This window comes from Hippoglossus hippoglossus, chromosome 19, assembly GCF_009819705.1.
Source record: "Hippoglossus hippoglossus isolate fHipHip1 chromosome 19, fHipHip1.pri, whole genome shotgun sequence".
Lineage (NCBI taxonomy): Eukaryota > Metazoa > Chordata > Actinopteri > Pleuronectiformes > Pleuronectidae > Hippoglossus > Hippoglossus hippoglossus.
In genome coordinates this window covers 4,289,990-4,313,009 of record NC_047169.1, presented here as the reverse complement: position 1 = coordinate 4,313,009, position 23,020 = coordinate 4,289,990, and the positions used below count along the sequence as shown (strand labels likewise).

General features: G+C 47.6%; 1 protein-coding gene across 1 annotated transcript; it reads left to right on the top strand.

The window, feature by feature from the left end:
* Window positions 1–284: 284 nt before the first annotated feature.
* Window positions 285–17,231, top strand: LOC117753074 (heparan sulfate glucosamine 3-O-sulfotransferase 3B1-like). Its single transcript, XM_034570942.1, has 2 exons — window positions 285–1,128; window positions 16,078–17,231. The coding sequence occupies exons 1-2, from the start codon at window positions 548–550 to the stop codon at window positions 16,694–16,696; spliced, it is 1,200 nt and encodes a 399-aa protein (XP_034426833.1). The 5' UTR covers window positions 285–547; the 3' UTR covers window positions 16,697–17,231.
* Window positions 17,232–23,020: the final 5,789 nt, after the last annotated feature.

Below are 23,020 nucleotides of genomic sequence, written 5' to 3'. Positions count from 1 at the left end.
GAACTCAGTCTAAATTAAACCGAATCATCCAAACGCGTTAAACTTCACTTTGTTGGTTTTTACGTCCAATAAGAAACTTTTCCAAACTTCCAGTCGCACGCGCCTCTTCCACGCTCCCACAGCCGGGCCCCGCCCACACGCCTCCCTCTGATTGGCCCCCTCCTCCCAACACTCAGCCGCTCGTGCACCATCCTCGCGGTGCGATTGGCCGCCGCCGCTGTCACTCTCCCTCCCTCCCCGTATAAAGCCTGGATCTCCATCAGCGGCTCTAACGAACCTGAGATGATCCCGGAGCAGCGCAGCAGCAGCGGCGCGTCTGTCGCAGCTTCCCCCGCGTTACCACCACAACCCCGCTGAAGAGTTCCTCGATGCGTCTCCATCCCTGGATCTACCGCGTCCTCAGGTCCCACGTGCATTAGTGGTGCTTATTTATATATCGTCAGTTTCAGGAGAGCATGTGCGTAATTGCGCGCGGGTCGCCGGGGTGCCACCGGGAGTGAGTTGGGCAATATGCGCCGCTGGGATATGATTTTCACCCGAGAGGCTTATGGAATATAGGCCGGTGTGTCTCAGCCTGCATGCCCTGTGCTCCAGCCCCGTGAAGAAGAAACTAATCCTGCTCAGCATCATGTTTTTCATCTGGGTGTACATGCTGTACTCCTGCGTGGGCTACTGCTCCACGATGCCAACTTTGGCGGTGGACGGTTACCGGGGCAAGGAGGCCGGCCCCGCGGTGGGCAGGAGGACAGAGAGCGGCGGGACGGACCTGGTGTCCCGGCTGCTCGCCAAGCCGCAGCCGTGGGAGGACGTGGAGAGCGACTACGAGGAGCCGTCCGTCCGCACCGGCGCGTCCCGGGACCTGCTCAACGACGAGCCGGACGCGGACCGAGCCGAGGAGTGGGACGAGACGCGCGGCGAGCAGCAGAGAGCCCCGGAGCCCAGCGCCATGTCCAGCTTCTCCAACGGCTCCGGGAGCAAGAAGCTGCCGCAGGCGATCATCATCGGGGTGAAGAAGGGAGGCACCCGGGCTCTGCTGGAGTTTCTCCGGGTTCATCCGGACATCAGGGCCGTGGGAGCGGAGCCGCACTTCTTCGACCGCAACTACGAGAACGGACTGGAGTGGTACAGGTACAGACTCATTTAGTGGCTGATGGGTGAATGAAATAAGAGAAAAGGCTTCTTGGATCATGATGGATGATTTTATTTCTTTGATTAATCGATTTATTTGGCACCGCAGAGCTGCAGTTTATGATCCAACTTGTATTGTTATATTTATTTGAGGGTTTTTATAGTTTTCTTCAGTCGATCACTCAGTGACATTAACTCCAGATTAGTTCACAATGAAAATCATTTTAAACTCGTAAATGTACCGCAAGTTTATTTTATTATTTTTTCATTATTATCCAGCAGGAGTTTGAGTTTATTCCAAACGGATCCACGAAGCCAGTAAACACGGTGTGGACACTTTGTGCGTATTTACGCACCAGGCTGATGTCACAGATTACGCATCATTAACTAAACATCTTAGACGATTTTTTAACGTTTGATTGCAGACAGATTTTTTTTGTTTTAATCATGTGTGTAATTTAATTTAAAATAATCCTGAAACGTGTCAGACTGAAGCAGCTTCAGATCCCGGTCCTGTGTTTCTGCGACGTGCAGTGATCTCTATTGGACACAGAGCAACACTGCACCTTCACCGTGACGCGTCTTCCAACGGTTTTCTGTCGAGTTAAATTCCGATCCTTTTTAATATTTCAATTCAAATACGTTAAATTTGTATTAATTATATGATATTTCTTGCAACAAAATAAGATTTCGCCTTCTTCTCGAGTTGTGCTGATTCCAGCTCTTATAACCTGCTGCGTTTATTTTGACAAAGACCCAGCGAACCGTGTTAACTTCAATTCATTTGTAATATGAGGTTTTGCGTAAATTGTACATTTGGCACAAATCTGACTGATCCAGGTTCGATAAAATCCAAATCCATGAAACCATCCAAACTTTTTCGTAGCCATTTTTGATAATTTAAAAAAGACAAATATTATATGCTACAGTTTCCTTTAGTAGAATGTTAAACTAAATGGTTTTTACAGATGTGAGAGGTCTGTTCTCATGTCAATGGGCTCTCGGGCCTTTAAACGCAGCCAGAAGCGAGATCTGCAAGACAAAGTGCGGATCCTGCTCCGAACAAAACCCGTCAAACATCCTCAGAGGTCGACAAACTAACATTATCCTTTTCATTAACATCACAAAGTGTTGCTTTAACGAGCAGAAGGACAGTGATGGCTGCAGGTCACAGACTCGTGAAATGAAACGAAAGTAGCCACACGACAGTTATTTTATTTTGTAAATGTCCCACCTGCTTTTTTTTTTTTACTGTTTCTAGTGATAATTGTGTCTGAGTGAGGTAATTGTTTAATTGTTTCTTAATTGTTTTGGTTGTTATGGCTCATGAATTGCAGATTTATTTGCCATAATTAATTTACTAATTACTTTTATCAGCCATTTCCCTCTTTTAACAACTTAAAATATCAAGTCTTGTGCCTCTAGTTTGGTTTCAAGTTTTCACCAACTTTTAAAAGTTGATTAAAACTTCTAAAAGTTACAAATTCATGGGGGGGAAAAAACTGTGTCTGGAATTAACGGATTTGGCCCAATTTTCTCCTTCTGCACGTTAAATATGCAGAAACCTTGAAGAGGGCCCCAGCAATGTTGGACATGATGAAAAAAGAGGAACCCCAGTGTTGGCAGCGTTCAAAATAAAAGACTGCTTTGATAGAAGCAAAGATTTACTGCAGGTCTTTTGTAGCTTTGCTGTTATTTAACCCGACTTCCACCAGCAATTCCAACTTTTTTCTGGACTGGATGAGGAAATCGTGGAAGCAATTTGCCGTCTTCTAGTTTTTCAGAGCGTGAAATTTACTACTTCTTCAGCCATGTCAAGGAGTCGTGACTCAAGGTTTTCTGTTGGGATAGAGCTGAAGCGTCTATGCATCAGAGTCTGAGGCTAAAATCAGGTTCAGTCATATTTTCTGTCCTGTTGGAGCCAAAAACTGCCTCCTCACAACTCACACACAGAAAAAAAAACACATGGTGGAGTTTAACTTTTCATTCTTCTGTGAAAACTGAAAAAGATCTGAAAGAAAAATCCACTCGCGTGCGATTTTTGGTATTATATTCATTTTATGCTGCAGCAGGATATGTAAACAGAGGCGGTTATGCAATAATCGATTAACTATAGTGTTTGGTAGAGGTGCACGCTCAGAATGTGAAATGTGTCTCGCCATGCTTCTCTACGGAAGAGCTGCAGTTAGAAATGTCTCAGTGGAACAGCTGGTGGAAGCAGTCGCTGCAGTGGAGGGAAAGTAAAACGTTCCCGTCGCTTCATAGTTTGTGAGGATGGACAGAAACCAGTCAGAGCTGATGGTCCAAGGTTTCCCATCAGGACCAGAAACACAGAGACGACGCTGGAATGTCCTAAATGAGCAAAACATTGCAGGGCATTGAAGTTTATTCTGTGGGAACATGATGGGACCGCAGTGTGTGTGTGGGTGTGTGTGTGTTGAGCAACTTCACCTCCATGTTTGTTCATTTGCACAATCTCCCTGCGTTTCAATTGTTGTTGCCAGCTTGCATCATGTTGGCCTCTCCCCAGTGGACACACATTTAGAGCTGGAGCTCCACCAGGGAGCGAGAGAAGAGCCGAGGAGGCAGCAGAGAGAGAGAGGGGGGGGGGCGAGAATGAATGGAGGTGGTGATAACAAGTTTTATTGTGGATTTCTGATGTTCTTTGACAGTTTTTATTTGTGCCAAAGACAAACACATGATTCATGCTTTTGACCGAGGGGGTCCTTGAATCAGGAGGTACACATTTTCACTGTGAGGTCATGCATGAACGTGGGCCCGAGGAACACACACACACACACACACACACACACACACACACACACACACACACACACTGAATGTGAACAGGAACTTTGTATTTGTTTGGTGGTGTGGTGAGAGTGCAACGAGGGTTATCTTCAGCACATACGTTTGAATTCCTGAAAAGATAAATCCCACTAGTCGAGCAGGACGAGCACCTGGTGATGAGGCTATGACCCAAGTCCTGTTGTATTTATATATTTTATTTTCATTAAAATTAATGTTACAAGAAGATCTTTGCACTTTTCAAACTGCAGAATACAAACCGTTTTACAAAGGGAATCAGAAAATTAAAGGTAGAGAAGATGAAGGAAGACGATTATAAAACAAAATCACAAAAAACACCCCAGAGAAAGTAAAATGGGATTTAACTTGGTTTGAGTTTAGCAGTTGTGTGTATATATCACTTTTGAAGAAGTTAAAAGTTCTCTCTTTTCCCTGTTAAACACGAGGTATTTTATTTACTCCTAACCCTTGTTGACTGCGGCCCTCGTCTCGTCCTGTCAGTCTGTGGTGCACGTCGCTCCCTTCATATTCCATTTAGAGCTATTGGCTATGAAGGGGCTTTGATATATAATGACTGTGCTGTGGTTTTGCTGTCGTGTCGCGGGGCTCTGGTCTCGGCTCGCCGTCACTCCTCCCTCGGAGCGGCTTCGGAATTAAACAGGAAGCTTACAGGAGCATGTTGGATAGAGAGCTTAATGGAGTTTAATGCCATATGGTGTTGTGTTATATTATGGTGAAGTTTGTTCAAGTGGAATCCACGATCGTCCGTCATTCAGTTGATCTCCGTACTGGGAAGTTTGTAAAAAAAAAACCTCACAAAGCAACTTCAGTTAAGGCTCCTTGAAGTTCCACACGACCAAAGAACAAGTGGAGCATTGTTAGAACGAGGACTCCCAAAAAAATAAACACATTTATCAGACTTGGGATGTTTGCGGAAGTTGTTTGAAAGCCGTTATCTAAAGTTCACGCCCAGTGGTGGTTTCTTGAGTCAGTCTGCTGCTCCCTGTCAGGCACAGTTCTGGATGGCTGCACGTCCCTTTATCTGCTCACCACAGGGGCGCTCCTGTTTCCACGCAGGTGACCCGTCCACTATCTGCTGCCACTGACCTCGCCCTGCTTCCTTCCTCTGAATGGCGAGAGAGGCCACCTGGTTCTTTAGGACGCCAGTGAAAGGCATCAGACCGAACAGAGCGTCGACACACGGGACGCTGCGTAGGAAGCCTGTAGGTGGAGAGAAGTGTGATGTGCGCACCAGGCTCAGCTGCGGACTCACAAATCATTTTCACCTCCTGCCACAAAAGAAGGAAACGCTCAGACGGCCTACGCAAATGTCGCCATGGCCCCGGCTCCTCTGGGAGAGCTGGTATTGATTGGTCAGGCCTGATTGGAGGGAATGCGGAGGGATGGGTTAAGGGCCTCCGGCTGGGGTCAGGCCCACGTCTGTTCGCTGACAGGATCTGCGTGTTGACCATCTGCAGAGCTGCAGAAAGCTGCTGGAAGCTACAGGCCCCACTGGGGATTTTATGGCTGTTCCTTGAAGAAAACAATAGTATGACAGGACAGTTATGTAAATGAGGACGATGGTTTGGTTTTGTCTTAAACACGTCACGGAATCACTGAAGCTCTAAGTGGCTCTAACTCGGTTAAACTTCTGGAGAGGACCATGTTGAATTTGGATGATTAGATACTCTGGCGCTCTGATTGTTGCCTGATTCCTGGAACTCGGCAGCTCCTCGGGGACTGAGCGCCCGGCCGGCCAACCGTACAGCTGACAGCAGGTTCACATCCTCCGCTTAAACCCTCAGCTGTAGCGGGCCAACATAAGAACAAGCATTCTCAAGCCGCGCCTGTGTGTTGGCCAAACTCGCTCCCTCCCCACTTCTCCTCCTCCTCAAATCCCTCCCTCGTGAACCGCTTCTCTCCAGCTGTGCATTTACGCTGTATAGTCGCACGTCATGCTCAGATCGTCCAATCCCCGGGTCAAGCTCCCTGCAGGCCTCGCTGACCACGAGCGGGCCCTCTTTTCCCGGAGAGGCCTTTGGTCAGCGTGCAGCGACGGAGGAACTCTCTCCCTGCTGCCTAAGCTGCCGTGGCCCATGTGAGAATAGAGAGTAACCGGGGGGTGGAGGAACAGTGAAAAGGCGGCTTTCATCCCCAAATTACGAGCGGTTAATTGTGAAAGGGGAGATCCGTGAATAGGGGAGTGGCTGCGATGCACTGTGGCCTGCCCCCCCCCCACCCCCCGCTCCCGCCCGCCACCCCTTACTCCTCCTGACGGTGTCCAGTGAACACTACCCGAAGCAGCGAAGACAATATGGCTGCCACAGACAGGAACCTCCTGCTGGAGCTGAGCACAGAAGCCACGGGGCTTCACAGGAACTTGCTGTCACACACACACACACACACACACACACACACACACACACACACACACACACACACACACACACACACTCGTGAATTAATGCGGTCGATGGAAACAGAAAAACACGAGCACACACACTCGTTTTAGAAAAAGCTCGGACTATTGTTTGTGCCCGCTCGCACACAGAGGACTCTGCTACAGTACGTCTTCATCGCTTTATGCTCTCATCCCTATGACAACAATGACAGCGAGAGATCGACAACAATGAACGACTTACAGAGGAGAGTGTGTGTGGAGGAGGAGAGGAAGCGTGGGACGGAGAGAGCCGGGTACAAACCCCCCCTCTGTGCAACCTGTGAATCAGGCCCTTCTTTAACAAGGTGATAATTTGTTGTTCCACAAGTCAGAACAAAACCAGACGTCCTCCCTCCAGAATTAATGGTCATTCATTGCCGCTACACAAACACGCTTTGGCGTATTGTTAAAAATGTTCCACCCCCGCCGGAGGCTAGGAGAAACAAACACTGGAATTATGGCTTTGTTAGTCATTCTGCTTTTAAAATACACTCATAGAAAAGAAAAGAAGGAGAGAGTGTTGTGGCGGAGGAGGAGGAGGAGGAGGAGGAGGAGGAGGAGAAAGTGATGACAGTGATGACAGTAAACCTGTAAATCCTCACTTGTCCCAGGTATTAAGTCCCAGAGGCAGCCATTAGAGTGCTGAGGAGTGTGCCTGCCTCTGGGAGAGAGGAGGACACACACACACACACACACACACACACACACACACACACACACACACACACACACACACACACACACACACACACACACGGTGAGAGAGAGAGAGAGAGAGAGAGAGAGAGAGCGAGCGAGGTCTCCTGAGGTTTCCATTAGCCTGGCGGTAAAAGAGCAGAGCTCATTAGAAGCCCCGAGTTGTCTCACTGCACCACGGCGGCTCGACACTAGTCACTCTCTCCATTTAGATGCACTCGCTCCCCGAGCGGCTGTAAGAGCTGTGAGGACACTTCAGCTCAACTCGGAGACGACGCGGCCCAAACTCCTCCATTCCAATTATTTTCCACCGCCTGTAGTTTTTCTCTCACGTGTTGCAATCAATGAAATCGGGAGGCAGTCGAGGGAAACTACACCCGAGAAACTTCCATCAAACGACGGCCCTGACTTTACATTTTTACAAAAACAGCAGAATAGATCGCAAACCTTTTTCCAACATTACCCTTATATTCAAATTTCACACACAGATATCAATTTGTTTTCCATCAAGATCCATGAATCTTGCGTAATCTTGTTAACAAACAAACATTTCCTTGGTGGAGTTAATTCAACAACCCAGTGACAGTTATAAGTGAACTTTGGTTGAAACGTCAGATTGTGGGTTTGAGTGAACATCTGTCGACACATGTGTCCGCAGGCTTTTACTTGTGCCTATAATCAAATCCAGGTAAGAATAAAAATAGAGATTGTGGAGTTTTGGTGGAGTTCTCTGGATACGAGTGGATATCTTGTGAAAAAGAGACAAAAAAAAAACCTGTGGTGAAAACAAACTTCTTCTGAAGTCCTTTGGCCAAGTGCAGAAAACTCTGGCATTTCTCAAACATCTTTTTTTTTTTCACATGCTTTTTTTTTTTGCGCCTGCGTTCCATTTTCTGTCGGCTCCCTTCGCAAAATAGCTTGTCTTCCTGGCACGGAGTTAAAGCAGATCCTGTTTCACTCATAACCAAGAGGCTCACTGATAGAGATACAGCGGAGGGGTGAAAACATTTGTCATCGCGCTCTGCAACTCGACTGAAACAACGCATCCCCGAATCAAGACTTTGAGCTCGGGGGACGTCTGTTTGTTTGGCAGCAGAAATAGTTAAAACTGAGCCTTGTTGTTCTTAACAGCAATTATCTTGTCTGTGGGACAACGGGAGGAGATATTGCAGAAGACAACATCTAGGCTCGAGTCCAAAGAAAACAAAAGGGCGGCCTTGGGATCGCTCGCTGCCGCTCTAACTTTCTACGACTTATCGTTCCTCCTTTTAGCTAATGACACGTTAGCGTGGGAGGGGGGGGACGACTTCGGGAATTTGTAAATCATTAACCTGCAACAACAGCTGCAGTGTGAGGACACACAGGAAGATGGTTTTCTGCTCAGTGAGTGACACACAGAAGAAGAGAGGAAATCCCCCTCGTTCTCTCTCTCTCTCTCTCACACACACACACACACACACACACACACACACACACACACACACACACACACACACACACACACACACACACACACACACACACACACACAACCACAGACACACACACACACTCTTTGTAGTTCACCTGTCTTCACAAAAGGTGTGCAGGCAGTTACGGATGACAGCAGATTCAAACAGGATGCAAAGCAGCTTGCTTCTCATTGTGTGTGTGTGTGTGTGTGTCTCTCTGTGTGTGTGTCTCTCTGTGTGTGTGCGAGTGTGTGAGTGACTGTCTCTGCATCTTGGGAGTGGGGGTGGTGGCATGTATGTTCTTCTCGAGTCTGTTTCATCTTTTATTCATCTTTTCGCTGTAGATAGATCAAGGAGTCGTGGGCCTCTTGGTGCGTGTCAAGTGTCAGGAAATCAGTCAGAATGGCTGATTCTGCCTACACACACACACACACAGACACACACACACACACACACACTGGCCGAGTCCTCACCTGTAACACCTCAATATCTGCTCGGCCTGTTGTTATTACTTATTTATCTATTCATTGTTCTTCATCCTCTCACGGTTCGTGGGTTAATTCGGTCGGAGCTGTCAGCCGCTCACGCCCTGATAGACTTCTGATGGAGCGCTGGAATGTGGGGCCAGCTCCGAGGCTAACACCCTCGGCAAACACCCAGAGCAAACACGCTGATTAGTGAGGATTACTAGCGCTAAACAAATTCTGGGTGATATCATCAAGTGTGTGTGTGTGTGTGTGTGTGTGTGTGTGTGTGTGTGTGTGTGTGTGTGTGTGTGTGTGTGTGTGTGTGTGTGTGTGTGTGTGTGTGTGTGTGTGTGTGTGTGTGTGTGTGTGTGTGTGTGTGTGTGTGGCACGCAGAGTGACTACAGCCTGGTCGCCGGGGACGTGTCAGGTGACTCCTCTTGTGTTGTGGTGAGAACTACGGGAATCTTTTGAGCCTTAAAAGTGAAAATGAAATGAAGCCTCTTGGACGCCATCTTTGAAAAACCCTTCTCTAGACGGACTGTTGCACATTCAGGAGAAGGAAGGGAGGAGGTGTTCCTGCTCTCCTCCATTCCTTTCACCAACTCCTCTGCTTTATTTATACCACATGGTGGGCTCCCTCGCTCCACTGCGGGGTTAGTAGCACTCGGTAATTCCAGGCAGTCGCATTTGCCACGAAGATCCAGGCTGCACACATTCCTGTTTGCCAAAAGCTGCCAAAATCTCAACAAATATACTCAGAAGCAGATTTTTTTTTTCCCGGTTAGGAAAAATGATAGTTGCTTATCGAGTTGAATAATGTGCGCCGGTCATGCCGGTCACGCCTCGGCGACGCTGCCCGTCACCGAGCGACCGCAGTGACAGGACGGGCAGAGCGTCTCGGGCCTCGCTCACATATTTTCAAAACACCGCAGAGGGGGGCTGTGGCTGCACGGGTGTGAGAGGCTGTTGGGGTGTCTGACGTGTCGTCCATGACTTTATCCGCAGTGGTTTCTTCTCTATTTATTTATTCTACTGTACTGGGGTCTGATGTTGCCTCCAAAACCAGGCTGGGTATGAGCCTGAAACCATTCTGGATGGTCTGTGACCGCAAGGCGCGACTCCCCCTCTCTCCCTCTCTCTCTCCGTCACTCACTCTCCCTCTCCTATGATTGACGCCACGATTTAAAAAAGAAAAAAGTGCTCAACGACTCCCTGATTCCAGTGGAAAGTGATGAATGGACGGGTTGCAGCCGGTCGGGTTAACTGTTTTGTTTACGTGGAGGGTCAGTGGATTCCCAGGCTGCTCTGACATCGCGCAGCTTCATGATGGAGTTAAAGGTCTGGGAGTCGGCGTTTATCAACCCCGACCAGGACTCCGGCGCAGAGCTGCGGTGTCAAAGTGTCACAGAGCGAGAAACAAGACAAAGGCTCCGAGCAGTTTGACGAATCTGCTGAGTCGGTGTTGCTCTGGAGACGCTTAGAGTGGAGTTTTATTTAAGCTGTGAGCAGTTTAACCACGGCCTGATATTCTGGTCTTCTCTGCAGGTACAAGTATTTCACATGAAAAGGAAACGCTCGTGTTGCACTAATGGGTTTTTCTTCATCTTTCCTCTCTTGTCAATCATCTCGTAACGCCTGCGATTTATCTGTCTCACCACAGGTCAAGGCTAATATCCAGAGATACGAGCTTCTAAATGTGAAGTTATTCATCTCTTTTGCACCAGAGGATCTATAGTAAGATTCCTCTTTGAATGTAGTTCAAGTAGGGGTGTTGATTATCTGCATTACTGCTTCCATCCTTCTACCAAGTTTCATTGAAAAATAATCAAGCAAACGGGCAAGAAAAGTGAAAGAGACTTTCTACCATAGTTTATTGAGTCAAGAAACGAAGGTGCAGTTGAAAAACAGGCTGCAGGCTCGTTCCACAGCAGCATTCCCAGTAATCTAGAGGATGAATTCATCTCTCCTCCCTCCTTGCTGCATGGGATGTGCACTATCCCATGCAGGACCCCGCCATCCAGGTCAGAGTGTGTGATACTAGGCCAGCCTGCATTATTCATCCTTCTTAGCAGACAGATGATTCAGAGGGGCTTCCACTCAGCCACCTCCCAGTGTTCCCAGTGACACCGTTACCCAGTGAAGCCTGTTAACGTGAAGCCTCAGTCTCCTGAGGTGCGCCGTCGGTTGACTCCGATCAGGTGGATCACCGCGTGGTACGTTTTTTTTAAAAGTTTGAGTGAAAGATGCAGCTCGCGCAAAAAGCTGTGCATGTTTAACTGCACCCAGACACACTGCAGCACCAAACCAGAGACGTGTACAATACAGATACACAAAGAACCCCCCCCCCCCCTTCAGCATACGCTCCTGCAAGATCTCACGTTTAAGCAGCGATCTCTGGCTCTTCTCAGCCAGGAAATGAACTGTCAGAAAGCTCTAAGTGGCCTCACACTAACACCTGGACCCGGCTCCGAGTGCTCCAAGCAGAGACCAGATGCAGCTTCTGTAGCTGCAGCCGGAGCTCGTCTCCTCTCCCTTTGCATCTGAGCGGCCCGACCGACTGCGTCATAAACCATCGTCCTTATTCTTTTAATTTACAGCCAAAGCCATGCTCTGTGGTTGAATATAATGTCAGGGCTGCAGGCTCACACTGGAGTATATTTCAAAATGTCTGGCTTCTGTATGTGCTTGAATGCTGCTTTGAAAATACCCAGTGAGCCGGCAGATGCGTGCATGCGTGCCTCCCTCAGTAGCAGCCGTGTAGCATGTGTGTGCCTTTATTTATGTGCATTACATAAATACGTTGGTTACTACAGATCCATTTGGTGCATGTAGGCTCCTCCTTTGAAACGCTGCTCGGAATCCATGCAACAAACCTGAGACATCTGCATCCACCACCATCTCAGAGATTCGTTAATGAAATACAAAATGCATGTGTTCCGTTTGAATACACTCCTGCTTCCTCGAATTCAACCATATGAACGAGTGGAGCTCAAGATCCTTATCATCAAATAAGGAATAAAGATGTTTCTTTGTGTTTGCCCTAAAAAAAAAAAAATAAAAAAAAAATGCTTCTCACATCGGTTCATGCGGAGGGCTCGGCTAAGAGGCCCTTGGAAAAGAAAGGCAGCCTTTCACTGCTTCATCCCTCTTTCGCTCCCTCTCCTTTATTCCCACTTGTGAAGTGTCACTTTGCTATCGCTCCTCGGGGCCTGATTGCCGGGGGTCAGAGGAGCTTGAGGGATCAATGGGGGGAGAGAGCAGGGTGAAGAGTGGAGTGGCCACTGTGGAGTGTTTTTAATGTAAAGGAGCGAGTCGCCGATAGCGAACGTCTGCGGGATTTTTTTCCCAGAAGAGCTTATTTGTTTGATTTTCTCTTCCTGGTTCAGTCAGGAAGGTTCAATCATCCTCTACTTAGAGCGACTTAAAGGGCTGTTTAGTGCATGTTGTTGTTTCAGGTGGTGTCGCCTCCCACGGGGGGGAATAACGCTCGCTCGAGGGTCCTCAAACCTCAGATACCAGACATCTTCAGCTTTAAACGCCCGCGGGGGTTAAAGCCGCTCCCTCCCCTTCAAACGAAGATACAAAATGCCCCTCTGATTTGTCTGTATTCAAATAAACAAACGCTCATTTGCGATTCAAATCCTTTCAACATCCAGACATGGGAGACAATTGACGAACCTTTTGTATCAAACAGGAAATCGACAGGCACACGCCGAGTGCTTTTTTGCCCTCTTTTGTCTGCGAGCAAACTAGACATTTTTGTCAACTGCTCAGCGGCAGCCCGTTATCATCAGATCAAACGTGACAGGAGCATCAGACAGAAATAACCCTTTTCCTGCCTGCCATTTATCTCCAGCAGGACGAGGGCTCTTTTAAAACACAGGCCAAAGGGCCACGCGGTCGGCCCCCGTTTGATGCCGTCACGTGACAAGGGCCTCTGCTTAGCGTCTTATCACTGGTTTTTTGTCCTTCAACTGGGAAATATCCTCAATGGACAAAGGTGCAGGGGGGGAAAAAAGCACTCGGATACGAATCGTAAAAAGGAGGAGCGAGCGAGGAGGCAGTTTTCTGTCGTTATATCTGAGGTCAGGTTAGTTATTTACAGTTTTTGCTGTTGCTGCTTCCCACACATGAAGGTTTGAGGAGTCCTCTGGTATCCAGGGGGGACAGGGGGGATGTTTACAGGGCGCATTTTGGCACAGGTTCCCCCTCAGGATCTCTCCAAAAGGCTTTTCTCCCCCTTGAGTTTGAGAGGGACGGAAAAAGTGCTCCACTCAGCCCTCGATGAGCACCCCCTTCTTCCTCCATCCTCCACCACCCTCCTCCTCCTCCTCCTCCTCCTCCCTCCGCCCCCGTCCCCGCCTCCTCTGCCCTGACCGCTGCCCTGCTCACCCCTGCGCTCGGGGACAATGGCTCACTTTCAAAGAAAAGCAGGAAAAAAGGGGAGCGCGGTGTCACAGAATTGCCTGTTTGCTGACGGAATCTTTAAAAGCAGCACCTCATAAATCAAAAAGGAGCATAATGGGCATTGTTTCTCCAAGAGCCACTTGTCCCACTAAAATCCCCCTCCTCTCTTTTCGCTCTCTTCCCTTCTCTTATCCCTCTTCCTGCCTTTTTGGCTGGAGCACAGTCAGAGGTGGAGATCTTTTTATTAGGGGGGGGTTCTTGCAGATTCTCTCTCTCTCTCTCTCTCTCTCTCTCTCTCTCTCTCTCTCTCTCTCTCTCTCAGTTCTCTCTCTCAGTTCTCTGCACCACTTTCTTTCTCCCTCGCTGTCCAACCATCCCCTTGTTTTATGCGTTCTTTTTTTTTTTAAAACAAGAATTCCACGAGCTCGGATCAGCATAATCTATCACTATGCACATTGTAGCTCGGGCCTCCTCCCTATCTGCGCGCTCCATTGTCATGTTGAAATCGGATTAGATGGGAAGCCATTTGCCTCCTCGGTGTCGGCTCTGGACTCTTTGTGCGTGTTTTCAGCGCGAGGAATGACAAAAAAGGCAGTATCGCCATTGTGAGATGACGAATGGCATGCGGGTTTAGTTGGAGCGTGTTGGGTCCGTGTTCCTTGAAGACATCCAAGAGATGCTGTATAAACAGTTTTGAATGTGCGTGTGCTCCCGATGTGCTGTTTGCGTTTGCACTCTCCAGACATGGTTTGCTGGCAGGAGGATCTGTCATGCTCTTGCATAAAACCACATGCTGTATCTGTTTTGATTTCAATAGGCTATTAATGAGGTTTGGGAAAGGGCCTTTCTTTCCCTCTGTCTGCTCCATGCCCGCTGACGTGCAAGCAATCAAGAAGATATTATCATAATTAGATCACTGGCTCTTGCATTAGGATTACACAAATCTGCCAACGCCATTTCCATCAAGCATTTTATTGGTTACCTTAACGCTGGTTCATGTTCTCTCTTCCTCTCACCATTCCCTCCCTTCTCGCACACAAATATGGGCATTGATGGAGAGACGGTGTTCCATGAATTAGCCATGAGCCGGACGGACATGAACTAGATTCCGGCTTTTAGAGAATATTTTTTTCCGAGGAGCGGCTGAAGCTCAGGGGAAGATTTGAACGTTGCAGACTTGTGACGATACAGAATGGGTCCGACAGTTATCGTTGCCTTTATCAGTGCGTGAAAACACATTATTTGAATGTGCTCCAGTACAATAGAAGTGTCCACACAATGGTGTATCAGTGCTCGAACAACAAAGGTACGGTTTAGGGTACAACCTGAGTGTTATCTGCGAGAGCGGCTTCACCCTGACAGATCAGTGTCCTCGGTTATCTCTGCCTTCCATTGTTTTTTTCCAACTTTAGTGCTTTAAAGTGCTTATCTGCTGTTTTTCCTCAAGTGTCACTAATCAGCAATCAACAGTTTGAGCCGTGAAAGCCTCCGGTAATTAGTCCGATCTCTTCCCATCCATCCAGCACCAGAAGCGCATTCGATCCAACGTGCATCACACTCTTGGCTGTACTTCCTGGTTCGGGCCCCCCCCCCCTCCCAACGTCAGTCAAACCACTCTTATCGCCTCCACGATAATCTAGACGCTGCGGTTGGCCACCAATTTTGAAACCCGATACCCGGAGAGCAGAGCGCATTTACTTTTCCCTTCAGAACCATTTGTTCTCGAGTGCTGCTTGATTATACGTCTGCGTGTAACATATCTGAGCGAAGGACCATCAGCCAACCCCCCCCACACACACACAAAAAAACCAGAACCCACTCTTGTCAGAAAACAGATTCTCTTTCTGAAACAAGCCTCATCATCTTTCAGCACCATAGCACTTGGTACGGCTATGCCGAGTCAGCAGGGAAGTGTGTGTGTGTGTGTGTGTGTGTGTGTGTGTGTGTGTGTGTGTGTGTGTGTGTGTGTGTGTGTGTGTGTGTGTGTGTGTGTGTGTGTGTGTGTGTGTGTGTGTGTGTGTGTGTGTGTGTGTGTGTGTGTGTGTGTGTGTGTGTGTGTGTGTGTGTGTGTGTGTGTGTGTGTGTGTGTGTGTGTGTGTGTGTGTGTGTGTTATAAAGAGGGAGGTGGATTTAACCACTTTGAAACATTACATCCAGCATTTGAGGAAAGATGAGCCCAGGGACGACGCGTCACACAATAGGATTCGTACTTACCGAAAGCTAAATCATAAAAAATGCAGAATTAGAATAATCCATTATGGAAATTATTTAGGGGAAGCAGTTTGAGCGGTGCAGCTGCAAACAGAAGAAAGGGGGAATTCTGGAGTCTGAGGTGGGAAAACCCGGCTCCTAATTCCTAATATGGTTAAATGAAGGGTTTGTTCATGTTTGGAATTTCCTGTGAATGTCCCCCCCCCCCCCCCCCCCGTGTTTGATTGTGCTGTAAATAAGGGTTTTCTGTTTTCTGTCAGCGAGACATCACATGAGTGAGTGAGCTTGTTGATGTTGGAGAGCCGCCCGCACTAATAGGTTTTCAAGCCCTGTAATAAGGCCAAACGCAGGCAGTGAGTCGATGCGTACAGAACGCAGCACACTCCATCAACTTGATCACGTTATGTAAGATCTCGCTCCACCTTGCCCTTCTCCTCACCTCCATTTTGTCCTCTTTCTGTTTCTCCAGGGAGCTGATGCCCAAGACCCTGGAGGGCCAGATCACCATGGAGAAAACCCCCAGCTACTTTGTGACCAGAGAAGCTCCCGCCCGGATCTCCGCCATGTCCCGGGACACCAAGCTGATCGTGGTGGTGAGGGACCCCGTCACCAGGGCGATCTCCGACTACACACAGACACTGTCCAAGAAGCCCGACATTCCCTCCTTCGAGAGCCTCACCTTCAAAAACAGGACTACGGGGCTCATCGACACCTCGTGGAGCGCCATCCAGATCGGCATCTACGCCAAGCACCTGGACAACTGGCTGCAGTACTTCCCCATGGGCCAGATCCTGTTCGTGAGCGGCGAGCGGCTGATCAGCGACCCGGCCGGAGAGCTGGGCCGCGTGCAGGACTTCCTGGGGCTCAAGCGGATCATCACGGACAAACACTTTTACTTCAACCAGACCAAGGGTTTCCCGTGCCTCAAGAAGGCCGAGGGCAGCAGCAAGCCCCACTGCCTGGGGAAAACCAAAGGGAGGACCCACCCGAACATTGACCCCGAGGTGGTGCAGAGGCTCCGGGACTTCTACCGGCCCTTCAACATGAAGTTCTACCAGATGACGGGACACAACTTTGGTTGGGATTGATGTGAAGGTCCCGAGAGACTTGGTTGGATTTGTTGAGAAGTTTTTTTTGTTTTCCTCTGTAATTCAATGGCAAGATGTGGAAATATTGCTATATATATGTAAAATGTACAGAAATCTATTTTATAATAATTTATTTTTATTTCTAAGCAATTAATTCACTAAGCTGCCTAACCATATTTGTACATAACATCTGACCCATGTTTTTTTAACATTCCTCATTTTGATTTGGAGTTCTCTCGCTCCTCGTCCTGTAAACTCAGTGGATTTACTGGTGCTTCATGACGAAGACTGTCAGCGATGCCTGGAGAAGAAACTGGGGTGGAACATGTAAAAGCACCATATTACGGGTACAGAGTGGAGAACACATATCCATTGTGCGTCCTCATTTATATATGCATCACAACTTCATCCTGTTCGAACCCTGAGTGTGATTCTTCTACAAGTTGTTTCACTAAGGCTACGTCCATACTACCACGCTTTCATTTGAAAATTTAAAACGAATACGCCAACGTATACAACGTTACTCTGGAGTTTTAGAGCCTGTTTTAGTTTAAAAACTCTGCGTTTTAGTCTGAATGCTTAGAAATTGTAATGTTTGATAACACTGACGCTCACAAACGCTTGATGATTGGATCCTTAGTTCCCATCACATGACGGCATGAGCCTCGGATGCATCTTACAAAGCTACAACCACTTGCATGTGTCCAACCCGGTGTACGTTGGCGGTCACGTGATTCAATTTCAGTATGAAACGGGATTTAAAATTGATCGGAGCCAAAATCCTTATGTTGACAGAGACCGTTTTAGTTTTTCAAACTCCATTTTCAAATGAAAACACAGTAGTGTGGCCGTAGCCCTAAAATACAGACCTTCCACTTTCTTGTACCACAAAATCTTTGTTTGTCTTCGGCCTGAGCTGCAGATCTCGTGTCCCTTTCCTCTCAGTAACAGGTAGATCAATAGTCCTAATTGATCCTCATTGTGTCGCTCATACTTAGAGAATACAGCTGCCCTTTCATCCTCAGTGCTCCTGCTGCCTGCTCTAATGAATGACCCGTCCGTCAAACGTTAAACCCCATCCCGGGCCCCATCAGTGCCCATGTTAACATTATGCTAATTGCGTAAAGGTAACTGGAAGATCAATCGAGCCCCCCCGCCCCCCCGCTCTCTGACTCCCCCATTAGGAGCAGCGTTGACTCGGAGCCAGACTCCTGCTCTATCCGTCCGGTTCAAAGGTCACGCGAAGTCTCAATCAAATTTCCTTGAGCAGCATTTGATTTGTTGTAAGAGAGCAGAGCAGCGGGAAAAGGAAGGGGTGGGGGAGGGGGGGTGCGGTGGGTAGGTGTATGTGCCTTGTTTTTTCACGGTAAGATGGAAAATCTTTTGCGTGAGGCAGCAGAGGCGCATCTCTCCGAAGTGGAGCTTGAAGATAGAAAAGATGAGAGACGGACGGCAGAGTCGGCTTCACCTCGGCGAGTCGGCGCTCCTTCAAACACGGATCCGCACCGCGCCCCCCCCCCCCCCCCCCCCCCCGTCTCAGATCTCCTCACTGATCCTCACAGATCAAAGGGAGAGGAAAGGGGTTTTTAGTGAAGCAAGAATGGCCTCAGGCGGGGGTTTCATTGTCTAACCTCTCCAGTGTCATCACAAATCCTCATGTGCCGCCGATATACTTTATGCCTTACTCACCGCCGTCATCCTCACCCGCTGCATCCCCTCCCTCCCTCCCTCCACCGCTGATCTCACCTCCCAACTTGTTGCCAAAAAAGACAAAAAAAACACCTTTGGGTTGATATCACGTTTCCATCCTCCTCTACCCCCCCCCCACCCCCCCCCCCCCCCCCACCCCCCCCCCACCCCCCCCCACCCCCCCCCACCCCCCCCCCACCCCCTCCACCATCGCTTCTGTGTTTTCGTCTTTCTGCCTGAATTCTTGATATGCAAGAGGGAGAGTTAAAAAAAAAAAAAAAGAAGAGAAAGATATCGTTCTTTGAAGTGCTGCTCCATCTCACTGCAGCGGGTGGCACGCTATTCCGGGAGAACGAGCTGTACGCCGCGCTATGCACGCTCCATGTGGCGGCCTTGATGAAAACGCAGGGAACACGGGAAGGGATTTTTTTTTATTTAGGCGTCATGTGCTCGAGACTGAATGTACACAAGCCGTCCTCACGCAGGGGACTTTCACACGTGGGATTGTCACTCAGCTTTAGTTGCGTTTTGATTGTGCGTCTTTTCCTTTTGAAGTTAAAGGAAATGTTGTGCCTCTTTAACTCCCCCCCCCCGAAGCATCACAGTCAGCCTGCTCCTGTCATTGCAACGCACGGTGACCTTCAACCTTCATGGTGAAACCAGCTGCCTGGTTCAGCCTCAGACCGGCGGTAGCAGGGAAGATGGAGGCTCGTGACACTGAATTTTTCTTTCGCTCTGCCTGTGCAACCGTTCTTAAGAATTTGAAGCCTTCACCCCCCCCCCCCCCTTCTCATTAGTGCAATGTTTGAATATAATAATAAAAAAAGCATTTACGCTGTTGCATTGTAGAAGGAAAGTAACTGATGGAGTTCTGCATTTGAATTTGGGTCAGGTTCACGTGACTGAGGGAATATCTGAGAGCAAAGTACAGAACCTGCACTCGTGGGTTTACTCCACGTTGCTGCGTCTGTTACGGTTGAGTTTTATTCAACCTGTTCTGAGAATCCAAGGCGTTTGAAATGTTCGTCTCACCCACAATATAATATGTATTTAGACTAGCAGATCTGTATGTACAGAGAAAGGACATGTAAATCAAGTATTTTGTGGTATGTACAACAAAGGAATTAATTTTACACAATGCAAACGCAGAATGGAACAGATGTTTCTAGATGATTAAATACTGAACATTCATAATATTTCTTTGTATGAAGAAATAAATAAAAAAGTATATATTTTACCAAAAAACCTTGTGTGCCTGTTTTGTTTTTATTCTCTCTGTCGAGTTTTATCCCTCAAATGAACACAACCTCCGAAGGGTGCGACTCAGTTTAGATTTCATGGATGAGAATTTCAAATAAAAGCTGTAAAAATAGATTAACAGCTCTGTTGTTGGGGTTTGGAGAAATCACAGCGACACATCATCAAGATGCTGAGCGGAAATCTAACACATACACAGTAACATAAATGACTTTCAGAGGAAATGTGCCGGTTACTCTGTCCCATTGGAATCATCTCCTCCGTATGAACCATGAGCAGGAACGAGATGTGAAGTTACTGAACAAGGAAGCAACACAAATCAGTGACCTTACAATTATTTATCTTTAGATTACAGGGTTCTGTTAATAGATACTGTGGACAGTTCGGGGAAGATAGGAAATTTGAGTGTCCATCTCTTGATCTTTATGAAACCTTAAATCATTTTTTACATATGTAAATAATATCTCTACACACGTACACAAAACCTTCAGACATGCACACAATGTGTCTACAGGCACAAAACTATAAGAGAATTTACTGTAAAACATAGTTTTTTTTACTTTCCTGCACTTCCTGAACTAAACAGAGGAAAATTGGTCTCTGCTGTAATTTAGGTGAAATGACCCTTTAATCTGGTGAAGACCACGTGGTTGATCAACCAGCTGCTCCAATCAGACAGGAAGTGGAGGAACATGGCTGCTGCTGCTGTTACTGTGGAGTTTTACACAGAAACTAACTTCAGGATAAATCTGTGCAGGAAATCTTCATATGTGTGTACTCAAACTTTACTGCTTTACTTTTTATTCATGTGAATGCACAGTATGTACTTTATTTTAGATTCTGATACTAAAATAATCATTTGAGGTTTGGAATGACGTGTTCTGGTGTCATGCGCTGATATAACTCATGCTGAGTGATAAGATACAATTAGCAGGATATTCTCTCTTTATTCTGTCGTCAGCTTCTGTCTCTCGCTCAGTTTTGTTTGTTATCCTCCTTCTCTGCTGTGCTCGGTTTGCCGTGTGCTTGCTTTGGGGGGGGAACATCAGCTCTGTGCTGTACGTCGTGTACGTGATAATTCAGGTTCTCGTACCTTGCCTGGTGAATTGTGCACGAAATCTTTCACGAGTGCAACACTGATGCAACGGGAGGTAAGCACAGTTTCACCGTTCAGTTACTAAAGTGCTTCACAAAAGAGAGAGTAACTTCCGTACCTCAAATAACGAGCTGCAAAACTTTTCAGAGTTGAAACAGTTTGCTTGCGTCTGTCTGCTTCGCACTGACGGTTCATGTGAAACGTGTTCAAATCCAAACATTTGGAGTCGACCTCGTGTTAAATACATGTTGAGAGATTCTGTGTGACGTGCACAGCTGGCCTTCAGGATTTCGGTCTTTTTTGTGTTTGTGTTTTTCCACCTCCTGCTCAGCCTGCCTCCGTGGCTGTGGGGGTGGGGGGGGGGGGGTGGTCTGTGCGGTCTCAGGTGACCCCGAGCTGTGTGGGAGGTTCGGTGGCTGGTGGCTGGTGGGTCCGCCTGCCCATCGGAAACGCCTCCTCCCTTCACCCACACCCTCGCTCCCTGTAAAAGCAGCGAGTGTTTCCTCGTGGCTCATAATGAGATACACCTCCAGGGCTGTTTATTTACACGGCTGTGAAACACGGCTGTGTATTAACAGGACGCTCATTCACAATATGAGAGGTGATGTGTTTACAGACCTGAGCCGGGACGCGGATGTTGACTTCCGGAGCGAATTGTGGGATTTGTTTTGCGGTGCTGTATATCCCAATAGATAAACACCACAGCTAACATCAAGTTGTAAGAGTTGGCACCAACGATACTGAGAAGACATTGTCCTGTTTGGTGCAATTTAATGTTTATAGACACACAATTTTCTAGATATTTTTCTTTCAAACATTGTAAAAATTTGCTAATTTCCATTTAAATGTCCTTAAACCTGCAACTAAACCAATTAAGTGAAGATAGGAAGTGATTCAGCCACAACTAACAAGACGTATGCGATTCAGAAATCTAATTCTAAACCTAACATTGCTGATTTAATATTTCAATATTCAACAGCGGCCAGCAGACACTTGGGACTGATCTAGAATTCTTGAGTTGAAATAGTCTCTGAATCGTCGTCGCTCTCTTTGCGTTCTCTGGGGTACAGACGCTCTATATCTTGACTGACACATCCTGCTGCTTGTTTGTGCGTCTTCGTGTCAGGTCGCGTAAACAAAACCAACAAAAGAGTTAAATAAGTTCAACGTATGCAACAAATCTGAGTCTGTTTGTCCGAATTCACGTTTATCGGGGCAGGATCAGACGGAATTAAACATTTGTAATCATCCCTAATGTGTAATGGCTGAACACGTGAAATGTGTTTGTTCATGATTTCCTGCCCCTGAGGAAGAATGGGGGTGTAATGAGTGGAGCAGAAATCCCCACGGTATGCACGCTGTGATGTAGAGGCAAATAAAAAAAGGTGGGTAATTTCCCTGCTGTCAGTCACAGACGTAATCCTGAGGGAGTAGAAAAATATACAGTCAAATAAAAAGTATATCGGGGGGGTATATCTGCATAGGATATTAATTAAAGACGAGTTGGGTTGGTTTTCCGTATTTGGATCCATCTAGTTCTAAAAAAACAGCAGCTGGTGATGTGACAGTAACATCGTATGTACTGTATGTTTACACAGAGACAAAGAGCGAAGTCTGCCACAACAGGCGCTGATGATGTCCAAACAAGGACATATCGGATAATACGTGTGTGTGTGTACGTGTGTGTGTGTGGGGGGGGTTCTATGCGACTGGCACTTCTTCTCCACGGAGCCACTTAACCTCAGTGGAAAATGTGTTGCTCAAAGTAAACAACGCTCCGTGTTACAGCACAATGTGCAACAGAGCTTTCAGGGTCCTGTGGAGCGAAGCAGCCTGTGTGTGTGTCTGTGTGTGTTTTCAGTCTACACACACACACACACACACACACACACACACACACACACACAGGTAGCGACTTGCTCCCCATCAGAGATCATTGCTGATATTTACAGGTCTGGAGCTGGATAATTGCTCAGCTGGAGCATTGACAGACAAACCGGAGAGGAGGACAAACAGGATGTGGTGTGATGATGGGGAGGAGGAGTGGGGGGGGGTCGAGCTTGGCAGGTTGAAGTGGAGCATGTTCTCTTGGCACCCAGCTTGCCCCCCCCCCCCCCCCCCCCCACACCTCCTGACTCCATGCCACCTGTATTAACTTGCGACTAACCTGATTAACCTGTTCATAGATCTGGACAGATACTGGAATGATAGATTTCTGGGCCGGCAGCCAAGCGAGCCATCTTGAAGGAAATGGTTTGTGTAATTAACAGAGTGACGGGGGG

What these genes read in the sequence shown, in the direction of transcription:
- LOC117753074 (XM_034570942.1), top strand. Translation starts at nt 548, where the DNA reads ATGGAATATAGGCCGGTGTGTCTCAGCCTGCATGCCCTGTGCTCCAGC. An exon ending in AACGGACTGGAGTGGTACAG is followed by an intron (nt 1,129 to 16,077) that starts GTACAGACTCAT and finishes CTGTTTCTCCAG; the next exon opens with GGAGCTGATGCCCAAGACCC.